The sequence below is a fragment of the Centruroides vittatus genome, unplaced genomic scaffold (genome assembly GCF_030686945.1).
Source record: "Centruroides vittatus isolate TY-2023 unplaced genomic scaffold, ASM3068694v2 contig_2018, whole genome shotgun sequence".
Taxonomy (NCBI): Eukaryota; Metazoa; Arthropoda; class Arachnida; order Scorpiones; family Buthidae; genus Centruroides; species Centruroides vittatus.
Window position 1 is genome coordinate 1,493 of NW_027121247.1, and position 16,320 is coordinate 17,812.

The 16,320-nt window shown below is 32.1% G+C and overlaps 2 protein-coding genes across 2 annotated transcripts; both read left to right on the plus strand.

Annotated features, from left to right (window-relative positions):
- The first annotated feature begins 215 nt into the window (after positions 1–215).
- On the plus strand, positions 216–5,258 carry LOC136970525 (protein unc-13 homolog 4B-like). Its single transcript, XM_067264962.1, has 15 exons — positions 216–323; positions 413–478; positions 553–726; positions 812–878; positions 939–1,044; positions 1,117–1,158; positions 1,232–1,306; positions 1,394–1,475; positions 3,352–3,552; positions 3,626–3,738; positions 3,813–4,058; positions 4,759–4,822; positions 4,890–4,943; positions 5,018–5,100; positions 5,186–5,258. The coding sequence occupies exons 1-15, from the start codon at positions 300–302 to the stop codon at positions 5,256–5,258; spliced, it is 1,470 nt and encodes a 489-aa protein (XP_067121063.1). The 5' UTR covers positions 216–299.
- A 138-nt stretch (positions 5,259–5,396) lies between these two features.
- LOC136970523 (uncharacterized) lies at positions 5,397–10,322 on the plus strand. Its single transcript, XM_067264961.1, has 10 exons — positions 5,397–5,632; positions 6,955–7,081; positions 7,383–7,454; positions 7,541–7,603; positions 7,673–7,780; positions 9,150–9,338; positions 9,403–9,471; positions 9,529–9,678; positions 10,007–10,147; positions 10,237–10,322. The coding sequence occupies exons 2-10, from the start codon at positions 6,974–6,976 to the stop codon at positions 10,300–10,302; spliced, it is 966 nt and encodes a 321-aa protein (XP_067121062.1). The 5' UTR covers positions 5,397–5,632; positions 6,955–6,973; the 3' UTR covers positions 10,303–10,322.
- The last annotated feature ends 5,998 nt before the right edge of the window (positions 10,323–16,320 follow it).

Sequence of the window (16,320 nt, forward strand, 5' to 3'; positions counted from 1 at the left end):
CAGCAAGTGCCTTAATCCATTAAGAACGGGTTTAAAATATACACGTGTGCATTGTTTTGATTTTTATTCCTTAATTTTTTTTTCTGATCAATAAAATGATTTTAAGATTTTAAAATAGTTTTACTGACGGTCAATAAGGCCGTTTTACTCGAATCCTTTAGAGGACTTTCAAAATTAAAACAAGTAATAAAACAATTTAAAGTAACAAAAATTCCAAATTGTTTATGAAATAATTATTTTCAATAATAAGTTTTATTTTAGACTATGGTAAAGTCAGGAAAATAGTAGTTACTGTTGGAATGAGTGCGATAAATATGACCAGTGTAAATTTCTTTTATATTGATATTTATATAGGCTATATATACAATATATATTAATAAGAGATTTTTTTTATGAATTTAATATGTTATAGTCAGAAATGTCGAAAGCCAATCATCTCAGAAAGTGGTTAGAAGAAATGGAAGAGATAAAAGAACCCGTAGACGAAGTTTTTATTATCATGAATTAATAATAATAAATTTAAACGTATCAAATTACATTACACTTTTGCAGGAATTGTACAGAACTTTTGAAATTTGTCAAGAAGTTGCTCAAAATTACATAGGTGCACCCAATACAACCTGTTACAGTACAAAAGAAGAAACTCTTCTTTATCGGAGTAAAATAGTTAGCCTCTTTCCAAATTTAAGGCTTAAACCAATCAAACATAATTTGACTAAAGTCAAAGTAGATATTATAATTTATAATAAATCCTTTATATTATGCAAAAATCGAAAAATTACAGTAACACGAATATTTTGATTCGTTTTAGAAGCTTACAATAAATTTAAAAGTAATAATATTTCAAGCTAAGAATCTAAGACCAAAAGACGTAAACGGTGAGTATGATTATATATTTATTTTTTCATATGTTTTATTTATTTTTATTAATCACACAGACAAGAATGATCCGTATTGCAATTTATGGGTAGACTCCGCCAAAAAACGAAGAACGTGTATTAAGAAACAAACAACTCATCCATATTGGAATGAAGAATTTACTTTGTAAATATTTAGACAAAATTTATAATTTATCACAAACAATCTTTGTAAAATTATTATTTTTTCAATTATTAGCGAAAATATTTCAATGGACGATTCATTAACTGTAGAAGTTTGGTAAGTGAAATGCCTTCAGCACAATACATTTTGAACAATAGTCAGAACTATTAACATCTTTTGGTATTTTAAGGGATGCCGATAGTGCAAGTATAGCTAGTGCTGCCCGAGAAATTACAAATGTTAGAGGAATCGATTCGTTTTTCAGGTATTTTAAAAGTGAATAAAGTTTATTGAGTAAAATGTTGAAAATCTGACATTCTATATTAGGGTATAATGTTATTTACAAATTTAGATATCTGAAAGATGTAGTCGAGACTGCAGTACCACTATTAGAAAACGATGATTTAATCGGAAGTGTTGTTATTCCGTTAAAGGTAAACCAGTTAAATCATTCTTTTATTTACGCCTTTATAATTTTCGGATTGTTCACTGTATAGCTTATTTATCAAATTGCTCAATCGAATTTCGGGGATTGGTTTATTGCAGTAGCTCTTAAACTTTCTTGCTCGTGAAGCACTGTGACATATTAAAATTTTTCTAGCGCACTTAATTATTTTTTATTTTGTACTGTACTGTACATGAATACACACGTATTGCCATAAAAATTAGCAAACCAAAGAGGAGTTGTCGAATTCGAACGAAATTGTACATGTATGAGTGTAATGGTGATATAAGTGAGTGAAAAATGAAAGCAAAAGGATCATTTGTCACAGGAAAAACTATAAATGAAAGGCGGTTCTAGTACCTTGTTGGGCAAGATGTAGCGTGAATACACGATGTGATGGAGGCATACAGGTGCCGATGGTGTCCTGCGGCATCTCAGTCCACAGTTGCTGCAAGCAGTCCTCTACTTCGGCCAGACTACTAGGCTGTCCAACTTGGCGTCCCAGGTGATTCCAGACATTTCGATCTTTGACAAATCAGGGGACTGCCGGTCCCCTGATTTGTCAAAGATGTGTGGCAATGTGTTGGAGGCAGTTCTGTGACAAACTTGCTGTGTAGTCGAGCATTATCCTGTTGGAAAATGGCTCTTGGAAGCCTTGCCACAAGAAGCAACACATCATGCGACTGCAGGACATCACTAACATTCCGCTAGGCTGCCGTGGTCTCTTGGATCACTACTAGACGTGACCGACTTTCAAATGTGATGGCACCTCAGACCATCACACCAGCTGCGGAGATGATGTACTGCTCCAAAGCATAGGCAGGATTGAGGCGTTTACCACGAGGCCTCGAGGAACATGGCCGTTATCAGTGCCCAAACTGAATCTGAATTCGTCTGTAGACGACCCGGTTCCATTCCGTTGAGGTTCAATTCCTTTGGGAGGACACCGCTCCAAACCGACGGTGGGTGGTGTCAATGGAAGCACACGTAATGGCCGCCGCAATACGAAATGTTCCTCACCCAGACGCCTCGAAATGGTACGGATAGACATAGGGGCCTGTAATGATGGCGCCACCTTTGTCCGTATGGTGAAAAACGATACGATTGGCTATGTGCTTGCTTGTCGGAGGACCAGGCAGACCTCTCGACTAGTAGTCTGTCGAAGGCGTTTTGAGTCTGGGCGCCGTGCGGACTCTCTCTCATTCAGTGGTCCCAACACCTCCTCACAGTATTGTCAGAACAGCCTAAATGACGGGTTATTTGACGAGATGACTATCCGGCTTCTCTCAAACTCTGTTAGTTTTTTCATATGGCCTTCGATTGCGACGTGAAGGCATCTCTAGTGATACAGATCCCTTTGCAACAGGTAAATTACAGACATGATGCCTTTGCGCACATTTTTATAGGCCAGGAGGCCGCACTTTAATGCTCTCTGCTGGCATAATGCAATAAACTATCAGGCTAGCCATAACACTAATCATTTCCATATCTGTTTGAGACTTATCTGCATGCTAAATTTCGCAGCGATACGACGACAACTTCTTGGTGTGCTAATTTTTATTTCAATGAGTGTATTTTAAATTACTGGTAAGTAGCAGTGTATTTTAAATTACTGGTAAGTAGCAGTGTATTATAATAACTGATACCCAATAGGTTTATCCTAGCTATTATTATATCATGGATGTAATAAATCTTTGTACAAACCGGTTTCTTATTTTTAAAAATACTTTGATAATGTTCATGGCACATTTAGCCACCTCTTGCAGCGCAACGTTTGAGAATTACTGATCCGTGGGCTTTCGCAGAGGAGGGCAAATGGTCCCATGGATCGAGTAAAAAGTAAACAAGTCAAAATTTTATTACAGGAAATTCCGTTCGTTAACATAGAAGGTGACGTTACCAACAATACGATGTGGTACAATCTCAATTTAAATGAAGATATGAATGGCTCTGTACTTATCGGTTTTGAATTTCAAGTAAAATCAAAGCAGAATATCATTCAAGATTTAATTGATCACAGTAATATGTGCAGAATTTTTCTGGAAGATCATTTAAAAGATTCTGAAGTAAACCTATTTGTAATAAAGTAAAAATTGTTAAGAAATGTATTCCAAAATCAACTCCATCGTAATTTTTCAGTTTACGTCTTATAAAACTGAACGGTTGAATGAAATTTTTGATCCATCAGCTTGGACTTTACTGAAACAACATTCTTTGCAAGCAAACCTCTTTCCATTATCTCACTATATTTGGTACAATGATATTTGCCAATTACATAATCATTTTAAAATTTAAAACACTAATCAATACCAATACTTTTCTACAGTTTATGGATTCGAATAAGCAAAAAAATGCAAAATTTAAAAACTAGATATAATTATAATATGTGTGCCAACCTTCTCAGAAAAATAAAGAATATTGCAGAGAAAGTTTCAGTAGATCCATTGTTAGAAACAATATTTATTGATGATTTGAAATGCTTTGAAGAATTTTGTATGAAGGATTTAAATTGCTTACATACAATTTTTCATATAAATGATGAAGAAAAGCATCGCATCCAATCATTTTTTAGGTAAGTACGTTTGTCCTATTTGTTAAAGAGCAAACCTCAACGTTTATCTAAAAAACGAAATACAGTAGAGCGTCAAAAATCGGAATCAATTGGGGACTGGGGTTGTTCCGATTAATCATTTGTTCCGATTACCGACTTTGTACGAAAAAATATATTAACCTGTCCGATGTTCAAATTTTTTTCCCGTTGCGTGTCGCTTCGTGTTGAATTTTTCTCCATTGCATGTCGCTTTATGTTGAATTTTCGTCGATTTTAAGCCTAACGAAAATTTTTATAATAATAATCGAGGCTATCGTATCGTTAAAAATTATTTCTGCATTTTGTACAAACAAAATAAATATATTGAAGAATATAAAAACATGAAAATTATACTTTAGAAGTAAATCTAGTATCAAAAACGTTCGATTCAGCACGACACAGTCCGACTGAAAATCGTTCCGATTACCGGCCCTTCCGATTACCGGCGTTCCGATTAACGACGCTCTACTGTAACTCAAAATATTATATGCAATTACTACTCGCGTAGAAAACTTTTTAAAGCTATTTAATATTCGCATTTTACACATTAAAATCATTGTAAAATATAAATTAAAACATTGATAGATATTAAATTCTATTATATATCTTCAAGATAAGTGATCATTCCTCAAATGGTTTTACATAAGCTTTATATAGATGTATATTATGTTGTTTTTAATAGATTGCTGGAAATAATGATTCGCTTCCTTCCCGATACGAAAGAAAAAATGAAAATAGCTATCCAAGTAAGATTCGAAAATTTATTAGTTTTTTACTGTTTTGAAAGTAAATACGACGATTAACTTTCGTTAGATCGATGCCACAAACTGGTATAAACTTTCAATTGAATCGAATTCGGATATCACGGTAAGAAATTTAAATTAACTTATACACTTTAATGTTTAAACAGTTTCGAAATAAATTTAATTATTGGCGTGTAGGATGAACACGAACAAAAAATAATAATAAACAACCTAAAAGATTTCACAAGAAGCCTTGAAATATTGGATGAAATATTCATCGAGTATTACAGAAATGATTTCATATTTTTCCGAACAGCAATAATGTTATCATGTTAATTTTGACTTGTTTTGTTTTAAAATTTCCAGCGTGTTTTCAAATGAAACTTACAGTGACTATACTTGTTCCGTCCTGGACAATCTGGTAAAATTTTATGCTTAATTTGCTTTGATTTTTGATGTGATTCGTCGGGACTTTACTACGTTTGGCTTCAACTTTGCTCATTTCGAGAGAGCTAAACTTAGAGTTAACACAGACGAGGAAAGGAAAATAATGTCCTCGTTTGAAAACTCAATAAAAGTCTGAATCGAATTCGAATTTAAAACTGAGTGACTGTTCATGTTATTCTTTATATATTACAGTATATGAAGAGATAATGAATTTGTCTTTATGTTCAATTTTTAGTTGAGTAAGATCCGTCCCTACATAGAGAAATTCGTACGAAACTCTGTCACTGATGTTGAGAGAAATGAAACGTTTAGGTTATATTTAATAATAAAAAGTTTCGTAGATCACATTCTGAAAAATATCTCCAGGTATTACTTCAGGCGTACAATTTTTATTTAAATTTTAAATATAAATTTAAGTTATTTTTGATGCATTTCTTAAATGATTTAATATTAACTGTAATACCTAATAGATCCCTACATACTTAATTTAAACCGTGTATTATTCGAAGAAAACATTATAATTGTTAGATTTTTCATGTCATTTATTTAAAATTTTAAGATTTACATGATAGTGTTCCTGACATAATGTATTAAGTAAATGGGACAGAATCGATCAACTTTATGAATTATTCTCAAGTAAAAAATATTAAAATGAATGAACAGAAAATTATCAGCAAAGAATGTGGATTTTTGGAGAACATTTCAACGCAAAAATTAAAAAAAAAAAACCACACACACACACACAAATTTATAGATTAGAAATAATAAAGACAAAGAGAGCTATCATAACTGGTATTGAAAAGAAAAGACTAAAATGGCATAATCATATATAGAGGATAAAAGAGGAGAGAATACAGAGTTTAATTATGTATTAAAAACTAAAAATGGCCTTCCAAACATACACGTGAACACGAAAAGATGAGGATAAATGAATAAGGAAGAATCGCGATTAAATTTAAAAGAACTTTTTGGTTGAGACCCTCAGTAATGAGGAAATCCTGAGAAGACGGTATGATTAAGGTCACGGTAGAAAATAAAAGTGAAAATACGCGCAGCATCAAACATTCAGTTCTCCATAATGGATTCGTTGTTCAGTATAATGAATCAATAGAAAAAGGATTTTCGGTTTTAACTCCTTCCACTTGTGGACACTAAAATGCCTTTTTCAATTCCATTCGGCCAGTCCAAAATGGGGGACAGCCGGACATTGTTGATGAGGATTGATATATTTATTCGATCTACGAAAATTGAAAAAGACCGTTGCTTTTACCACTTCAGTTTTTCGAATTATAATATTCATCGCATGATACTGCTATGGGTAATATATTCGAGGTAGTATGGTAATATAAGAGTATTTAAAAATTTATATATCTACTATCATTAAAATGTTCAAATATTAAGCGTCTAATTCCAGTTTTAAAAAAATTCAAATTTCAAATTAGTATTATAAAATCTGACTCTGTCGTTTTTCGGGGCTTAGAACAAAACCTTCTAAAAATCTATGAAATTCTTATCAAATTAACATATACAGTATTTTATTTCAAAAGTAACTTTATAACTGTTAAAAATGCATTTAAAGTTGATAAATTATCAACTATATCTGTATACACATTTACACTACAATTAAATTAAAATGCTCACTTTTGAACTTCACAACACTATTTAAAGAGTCCGTGTTTTCTTTGTAGGAATGAAACTCAATTACAAATGAAACAATATCAGCAGTGGTTTGGGAATGAAATTATGTATGCGTGGTTTCAAGACGGAGTCCAATCCTGCATAAATTGGATGGATGACTCTTTACGAATGGATAAAGTAAGTGTCGTTATTATCGCTATTATTCTTTCGGTCTTTATCTTTTATTTCAATGTAGCTTTATTTTATTATGGTATTTATGAGAATGTTTTGATGTCAAAAACTAATAATAATAATAATAAAATATTAACTAGATACTAAATATTGTTTTATCAATAATAATTAATCCTTTAGACATTTTTCATATCCGAAGGGTAGTCGAAAGCTTGGCGTGGACCCCTTTGGCTTTTATTTTAATGAAATATGTAGAATGTTTCTCTATTAATTAATATTCAAATATTCAAATGAAATTTTCTTTTAGCTGGAGCCTATCAGTAACGATGTGCAGACTGGAACTTCTTTAATGGACTTGAATGATTCAGTATTTCACACGGTATTTAGTCTACAATTACTTAAATTTATATACTATAGGCTACTATTTTTGTGTAACTTCTTATTCTTCTTTGCCTTATTCTATAGATTTTCATAATATGGGAAATATTAGATTGGTTTGACATTGCTGCAACACGGAAACTGATCGAAGTAAGTGGACTGATTTATATTAGATTTGTCTAACTTATCAAAATTTTTAAACATTTTTTTTTTTTACAGTCTTTGAACGACTATTTCAGTTACTATGCTATGCAACTGGTTACGAAATTGGAAAAAGAAAATTATTATTATACACCAAGCAAACCTGAAAATTCTTTTAGGCCGAAAGTAAATTGATAATTTTTATTTTCTTTTCATAGATTGTAGCAATCTAGGAAAATATAGTAGTAGATACGCATAGTGGAGCAGAGTCGCTTATTCTGGACAAAATTGGAAATACTAAATCGTTATAGTTTTTTTGAATATGCAAATTCGAATGTGTTAATTAGAAATTCAGTAATGTTATCAGAATGTCTCGGAGGCATTGTAGTCTGCGTATAACTAAGGCTGTTCTTGATGTTATGCTCTGTTCACTTTTAACACGTACAAAACAGGTTTTTAGTAGTGTTATCGGAAAATTTTTATTTAGTAGGCTATTTAGATAGCCAGAAAATATGTTAAAAAGTAAGAAATTTCATTTAAATTGTATTGAAAAAGAAGAAAATAAAAAGAAAAAACAGGCAGCTGCAAGGTTACAAAAAATAAAAATATCGTAAAAATTATTACTCTTCTTTCTGTATGACAAAGAAAGTACTGACATGTATATCAGTATCGTTATCGCCGTCATTAAATTCTCTACTGCTTCCATAACTAATTGAAGGGACTTCAAGTAATGCGAGGATTTTTTTTCAGTTTGTATTCTGCCTTTGATGTAGTCGTGTGTTGGTGTCTAAACCAAATTGCGAGCTAAGTCGTAGGTGGGCCACAAATGTTTTCTGTATTTCAAATATACAAAAAGTAGGTCTGTCTCTATCATTTACTGTGTAAATGATGTGTCAGATGAAACAGTGGAATCAGATAAGAGGCTACATAAGATCTACATTAGTTTCTTGCTTGGTAAGAAATGTCGTGTAATTTTTCATGTTGTTGCAAACATTCCAGAGCATGTACTGTACAAACAATATGATGACAAGTAAGTCTCATAGGACTTTTATTATACATCACAATGTTTTATGGTTATGTTGCCTTCGTTAAGGGTGCTGATAAATTTGCCAATACTCTGAATTGCTTTGACTATGGTTCTTACAAGAAACTTTTATCAAATTCGGGTATGATATGGAAAAAAAAAAGAGATAAAAACTATTCCATGAAAGTTCCTTAATACAAATTTCGGTAACAAACTCTACACATCAATCATCTACATGTATCATTAACCCAAAAAATACTGGAGACATTTAAACAATTCTATAAATTCAAAAGGCTATAGCTTTCTTCTTTTCAAAAAATATACAATATTTTGTTTCTTATCGTCCCGAATACCGAAATCAAAATATTTTTTTCTTTTTGTAATATGAAAAATTTCATTTCTCGATTTCGTTGTCCAGGTTTTGAGGGATTTTGCTACACTGTCGACGGTCCAAAGTGTATCACAGAAAAAATATCTGCATTATATTCAATGAATAGAAATTGATTTTTACTTAAAATAATTTTCATTTAGTTACTCGTGGCTTTAAATAATTTGGCAGCAATTGATGAAAGTTTGGAATTTATCGTTGGTAAAATTGAAAACAATTCAAATTTTCAAAGCCGTTCAGGAACTGAAAAAAATATCTTGTTAGTGTTGAAAGAACCATTCCCGGACGTCAGAAAAGGAATAGAGGATATCAGTCGGGAAATTGTAGACAAAGTAAGTTTGATCATAATCTGTAAACTGTTGAAAAATGTAATGATTTATTTATTACTATTTTCAGATAACTCTTAATATCAAGAACTCGCTATCGAATATAAGAAAAGCCACAAATGAAAATCGCAGAAAAAAGGTAAATCTGGAAAAAACAAATGATTTAAGACAAATGCATAACATGAAAAATTTACAGGCTATAAACCATTTGCTTTATTATATCGAAAATGATCTCAACATGACTTATAAACGTTTAAATTCGACAGTATATAAATCTATATTATTTAAATTGTGGAACGAAATTATACAAATACTGCAAACTTCTCTTAATGAATGCAAACCGAAGGTAAGTTAAAATGCTTACAATAATTACTTTTACTTATTTAGACTAATTATTGTTACATGCATGAGCGTCCGGAGTAAATTTCCCGGGGGTAAAGCACGAAGACAAATAATTACATCAATAAATTATTTAATTTTCGATGGTTTTTTCACAAGCATAGAATACAATAACTGTTTCAAAGCGTCTCATAGTCCAGAGTGTAAGGTTAGGAAGACCTCAATCACTTTCACGATTATAATTCGAGGAATTTTTTACTCGATTCCAGGGAGGGGAATTACATCATTTCCCCCCTCTGCAAACATTCATGGTTACACTCAACGATTTCGTGCAGATTCCCAAGTTTTGTTCAATGTCTCTATGCAAAAGAAAGTTGAAAACTAAAGATCTTTGGGAAATATCCGAAGGATGCCTGTTAATATTTAATGCGAACGAAGGTTTGAGTTATTCAGATATGAAGAATGAAAATTATACGGTATACAAAATTATTATTAGCTTAAAATTAATTAATTAATTTATTTATTTATTATTATTATTACTACTTTGGTGATTTTATTTTGTTAGAAATTCAAAAGTGAACTGGTTTATTTCGATTTATCTCGTAAAAACGATAAGAAGATATCATCATAAATATATTTTATTTTAAAAACTGATAAACTTTGAGAATTTTAATAAAATTTATTTTATGCATATTTTTCAACTTTTATATGACAATTTAAAACATTTTTATTGTTAATATTGAAATAAATAACATTATAACAAAAGAATTAATATAGCATGAATTTAAGCATTTTATATTAGTAAAAATCCTCAAAGCTTATGAATAAATAATATTTTATTAGAAACGATATGATTCTTTATTCGACATAAGAATTATATTCAATAATTACAAGTCGTTCAGATGATTTTGCTTACTGCCATTAGGGGGGGTCTAGCTTCGAATTCGATTCAGACTTTCATAATTTATCACAGACAATTCGATTGTAGTATCGTTTTATGCTCAATATCCAACTGGTTCAGAAGTCCAGAACATAGATTAAACTAATTTTTTTTCATTTTTTTACTCTTCTGTAAACACTTTTAATCATTTTTTAAAAATTTAATTATTAATACATAATTATGGAAAAAGACCTCTTGGTATCTTCAGGGATGAAAGAGTCAAAAGTGAAAAATACTGATTTGTTACTCTTTATCATTTTTCGATTCTGGTACAACAGACCTTCAAGGTCCGATTGTGTGATAGTCGGATTCGAGGAGGGACTTCGTCGGATTAGTCTGCCGCTCTGAAGGACCTGGGTTCGAATTCCAGTCAGAAATTTTAGGATTTTTTCAGGTGTGATCTGTCCCGGATATGTTGAGCTCTCTCCTTTCACCAACTGGCTGTTTTAGTGGACTTGAGCGGACTCATAAAACACTAGAAAAAAAGAACTTATTATCTTAAAGAAAAACTTTAAAATCACAAATTGTGTCTTCTATACTATAATTGAGATCATAATACAGTCATTATATAATCATAATCGCGATTTTTAAGCATTATTTTTATAATAAGGTATTATTAGTCACGTAGATAAGAGATGTCGGTTCGGCATTGTAATGAAACGGTCGGCAGTTAAGCGGAATCGGCTGTCGACCATTGACGAAAACTTGGATATCCAGTAAATTTATAATCACTGGTAAAATAATGTTAAGGCAACATTCGGCCTGGTAAAGCGGTTTTAAAATAGCTGATAAACAGCCAGTAGTATAATCCGTTTCAAATGAAATAAACTGTGTCATTGGCTTGGTTATCCCTAGGACTTTGATCCAGCAGTACTGAAGCTGTTTTCCCAGGCAATCAGGGCCGGCCTTCTCGATAAAGGGGCCCGGGTGCAAGAAACTATTTGGGCCCAAATGTTTTTCTAAAATAAAAAAATTTACAAACACGAACATATATTAATGCATGTTTATTTAAAGCGTGATTTTGTTCTTGCTAATACATTAATTACTTCAGAAAAATTACTAAAAATACTGCATTCTTGATAATGTTGGGGCCCCCTCAATCGCGGGGCCCCGGTGCGTAGCATCCGCCGCACCCCCCCGATGGCCGGCCCTGCAGGCAATGTGTATTGTCGCGAGAGGAAAAGTAATTTTAATTATAAATTCGATCTGGGGAATTCGCTAATACATAGGTTATTTAATATTTTCATAATAATAAATTTTAAAATACACACTATACCTCGGGGTTTGACTCTTTCCGCCCTATGGACAATAAGATGGCTTTTCTCATCAAGCCTTCTAGGTTCGGCCAGGCTTACAATGGAACGACCGAGTGGTGAGGGACGAGACCCGAATATCTAGGACAGACTATCCCCTGAAAAATTCCTGGGGTGTTTTGACCCGACCATATTCATTCCCGGGTTCTCCAGATCGATAGGCTGACACCGCTCGGCCATCCACTGTCATGTGTTGTAGTAAAGATGCTGACTATCAGTCCGCGTCAAAGTAATTATGTAATTTTGAAGCGTACTGATGTAAAAAAAAAAAAAATTAAATGTATCGTTAAACAAACTACAGTATATATTTAATTTCACACGTAGAAGTTAATTTACATTAAAGTATACATTTATTTCTGAAATATCAAAGAAGAATAAAGGTCAAGAAAAACTGTTGTTTAGATTTTAATATAAATTATACTATAATGTACTTGTTTTGTAAATAAATAGACATTTATTTCTATTTTGTAGCATACAATAAAAAAAAAACAAGAGAAATATGAAATATAGTGTAATAATGTTAAAAATGCTGGATTGTTTAAATAATGACAAAATTTCGTCAATATTCTATAATAAACTTTTTCACCAATTGTTTTTAAATTGGCAACAATGCTCTAACCATAAAACATGCTTCTGCGTGTGACGTTAATGCGCTTTTTTCTTCGATATCATAATGTACCGTATTTTACGGACTATAAGACGCACTTTTTTCTTCGAAAAATTGCCTCCAAAATTCAGGTGCGTCTTATACTCCGTAGCGTCTTATAGGTATTTTTTTTAAATAAAAATTGCTTAAAAATTAAGGTGCGTCTTATAGTCTGTAGCGTCTTATAGTCCGTAAAATACGGTATTCAGTAATTTGCGCGAATGAATGAGATGTTTGATCGAGTTTTAATTAGCGTTAAAATTATTGTAATAATTAGCTGAAAGAATTTTTTTTTATTTAATTCGACGAAGTTATGCTTCATAAAGTTCATACCGGTAAGAAAATTGAAACTGAAACAATAGCACGTATATTGAGCAAACTTTTAACTGTTGATAATTAACATAATTTATAAATTTATGGACTTATTAATTCCGATATCTAAACTTTATACAGTCGAATTTACTTATTGTAATTATAGATACAGTAGAGCGTCGATAAGTGGAACCAATTGGGGACTGGGGTCCTTCCAGTTAATGATTTGTTCCAGTTTCCGACTTTGTACGAAAAAATACATTAACCTGTCCGATGTTCAAATTTTTCTCCGTTGCGTATCGCTTCGCGTTGAATTTTCGTCGATTTTAAGCCTAACGAAAATTTTTATAATAATCATCGAGGCTATCGTATCGTTAAAAATTATTTCTGCATTTTGTACAAACAAAATAAATATATTAAAGAATATAAAAAACATGAAAATTATACTTTAGAAGTAAATTTAGTATCAAAAACATTCGATTCAGCACGACACAGTCCGACTGAAAATCGTTCCACTTTCCGGCCATTCCACTTACCGACGTTCCACTTATCGACGCTCTACTGTACTATAAACAATCATTTAATATTATCAGAATTAGCATTGCCCAAAACATAAGTGGTTAAACAAATCTAAAGAAATTTTTAAAATAAAGCCTTGTTCTATGCGTGACCACTCCTCTGCCTGTTATTATCCTTCAAGGTTAATGACATCAGTTAATTTCTGTGTATTCTAGCGATCTTCAAGTTGCACTTTGCCTGAGAACATCTCACTTTGCGTATTTGTTATATTGTGATACGAATATTCCTCCGTGTATGTATCTATTCTGTTCTAGTTTTAATATTAGTATGGTTCATTGTATGCACGCGATATGTTTATCTTGTCCATCTCTATTATTGTATTAGTGAGAATGTGATTTTGCCTAATATTTATGGTACCTATTAGAACGAGACTCTCTCTGCGGATGATGTTATCCGATGTCAGATCGATTTATAAGCTTATTAATTGATACTGTGTATCTCTCTGGGTGGGGGACAGAGTTACGTATCAATCGTTTCATGTTAATAACTGGTGTTATTATTTCTACTTCTAGTCATTTAATTATATAGTATTTCTCATTCTTCGAAATGGATGATGAACTTTCGCAATTTATAATGTTTGTATCGTAATCTACATTAAAATCTTCTATGTAAGCATTGTCGGTTGAGTAAATACAGTTATATACTTTTTAACTACTGCGATAATCTTAATAGTGTGATAAATTATAATTTACATGGATTCAAAATACTATTTATAATATGATAATAAATCATAATTTATAATATCATCAAAAATGTGAGATGAGTACATAATATTAATTATAAATAATAGCGTATAATAAGTAATATTTATCAAATTTCTGCTACATATATATTATCTTATTCATATGTTTGAAATGTTATCAGGTCTATCATAAGTAGCATCTTCGTTGCAACCATTTCACGTTCTGATTCTATAGTTATCGTTATTCTATATTTGTTCTAGTGGTACAAAATGAATGATTTACTTCTCATTCTAATAACAAGTAAAATATAATTGATATATAGTAAATAAGATAAACCCATTCATCTTCTGCTGATATAGAGTGAGTCTGAATATTGCTACTTTTAGGTATGTATCTTTTAATCTATTACAGAATATGTAGCATGTTTAATTCGCGTAATAATGATAAAATAAAATCGCTTCTACATATGACTGCTATGTGCTTTTTCCCGGTTAACCACTTAAATAGTAAATGTATTTTCTTACTATTAGTTATTTTGAACTCGGATAGATTTAGGCGTCTAAGATAGTCTGCATTGGGACAGAGCAGTACTTTCAACTATAACTATTATTTTAGCTAACGACGAGGGTTAGATTAGTGAGTTGCTAGATATTCATACGCAAAAAGGGTGCGAAAATAAGTAAGCAGTCTAATTACACAATCCTTGCTCGAGTGAAAAAGTCACAATAAAGGACATCTGTACTCTATTAACTACCGTGTGATAGGTTGGTTGTGTCTTGTCTTAAAGGGAGGCGACTGTAAGTGATTTGAGTAGAAATAATTACACTGGCAGCCGAGACGTCAGCCGTTACTCGCGCCGCGACTCCCAGCGCGTCAGCGCTATACCCCATTCGCAATGTAACTCTTTATGACTCTGTTCACCACCTGCACAAACTAACCCCAAACTCGCGCGCCTGCAAGCATGGACGTGTATACTATATTGTGTCATAAGCGGTGCGCAAGCTGAACGTATCGGTGAACGACGTTTGCTCCGCAGTCTCAAACCTTACACCACGATCCTAATATGAAGATCAAGCTTAACATTCATATTAAGACTATATACTTGTGATGTTATGATACTGCATATATTCATGAGATATCTATTATACTTGGTAGAGATGTGTTATATTCTGGTAATATTGTATAGTTTAGAGTCTTTACTCAGGCGATACAACTCTCTATATGCTCTAGAATTGCCAGTTGATATCAAACATAGAGTATCAGCCAGTTTAAATTAATAGCAAATAATTAAGTCTCTATACGAACTACATAAGCGTGAACATTATATTAATCACTCGCTGCAATGATAGTTATATAGACTCCTCCGTACTATACATTGTTCAAACGGTCAACTATTACTACGTTTCTCATGTGAGTGAATTGTGCATCTCTCCGGATATAGGATATTGGATACCTATAAAAAATGATAAGAATAATCGCATTCATTTAGAACTATTCTTCTATAGCTGTTGGCAGTGACACTAGCGGGCGGGAAAATTCTTAATACTCTTTGTACGCGACACTATATCCTAAATCTCCTGCTCTTAGAGAACCGACTTACTTGTCCACGAGGGAGCACTGTCTTTGTTTTATTCAAGATGGAACTCTCGATAAGATTAAGATACTTTCGTCGTAATAGTCTATTATAGTAAAACATGTTTCAATCACATCACTTAAACACGTGTAAATGATCATAAGTAAAAATGTTATTGCTCCAATTCAATATAATAGCGAATTTCATTTAATTTGTCATTAGAGTTACTTTATAAATAAGTCTCCTTTCTATCTAAATCCGCTTAATCATGTCTATACAGATTTGCTAAGATAATTATCGAAGAGTTACGTAAACGGACTATTTATACTACAAAATTTGATTTTTTTCATCCTCTGTTTACATATTTTATCTACTTAAAGTTTGCCTGATCTAACTGTAAGTAGAAAGTCGTCGAAAGTTCGAGAAATGCTCACGAGCTTCAATATCAATTTACTTACTTGAGTTAGCTGCAAATATCTGCAATCGCTGCGCTTTAGAAGCGTCAATTCTATATAGCGTGCAAGGATCAGCTTCACATAGCTTACATAACCTCAAATACTCCCGGGTATACTAGACATGTTGCATTGAACCAGTCTCTGAAGT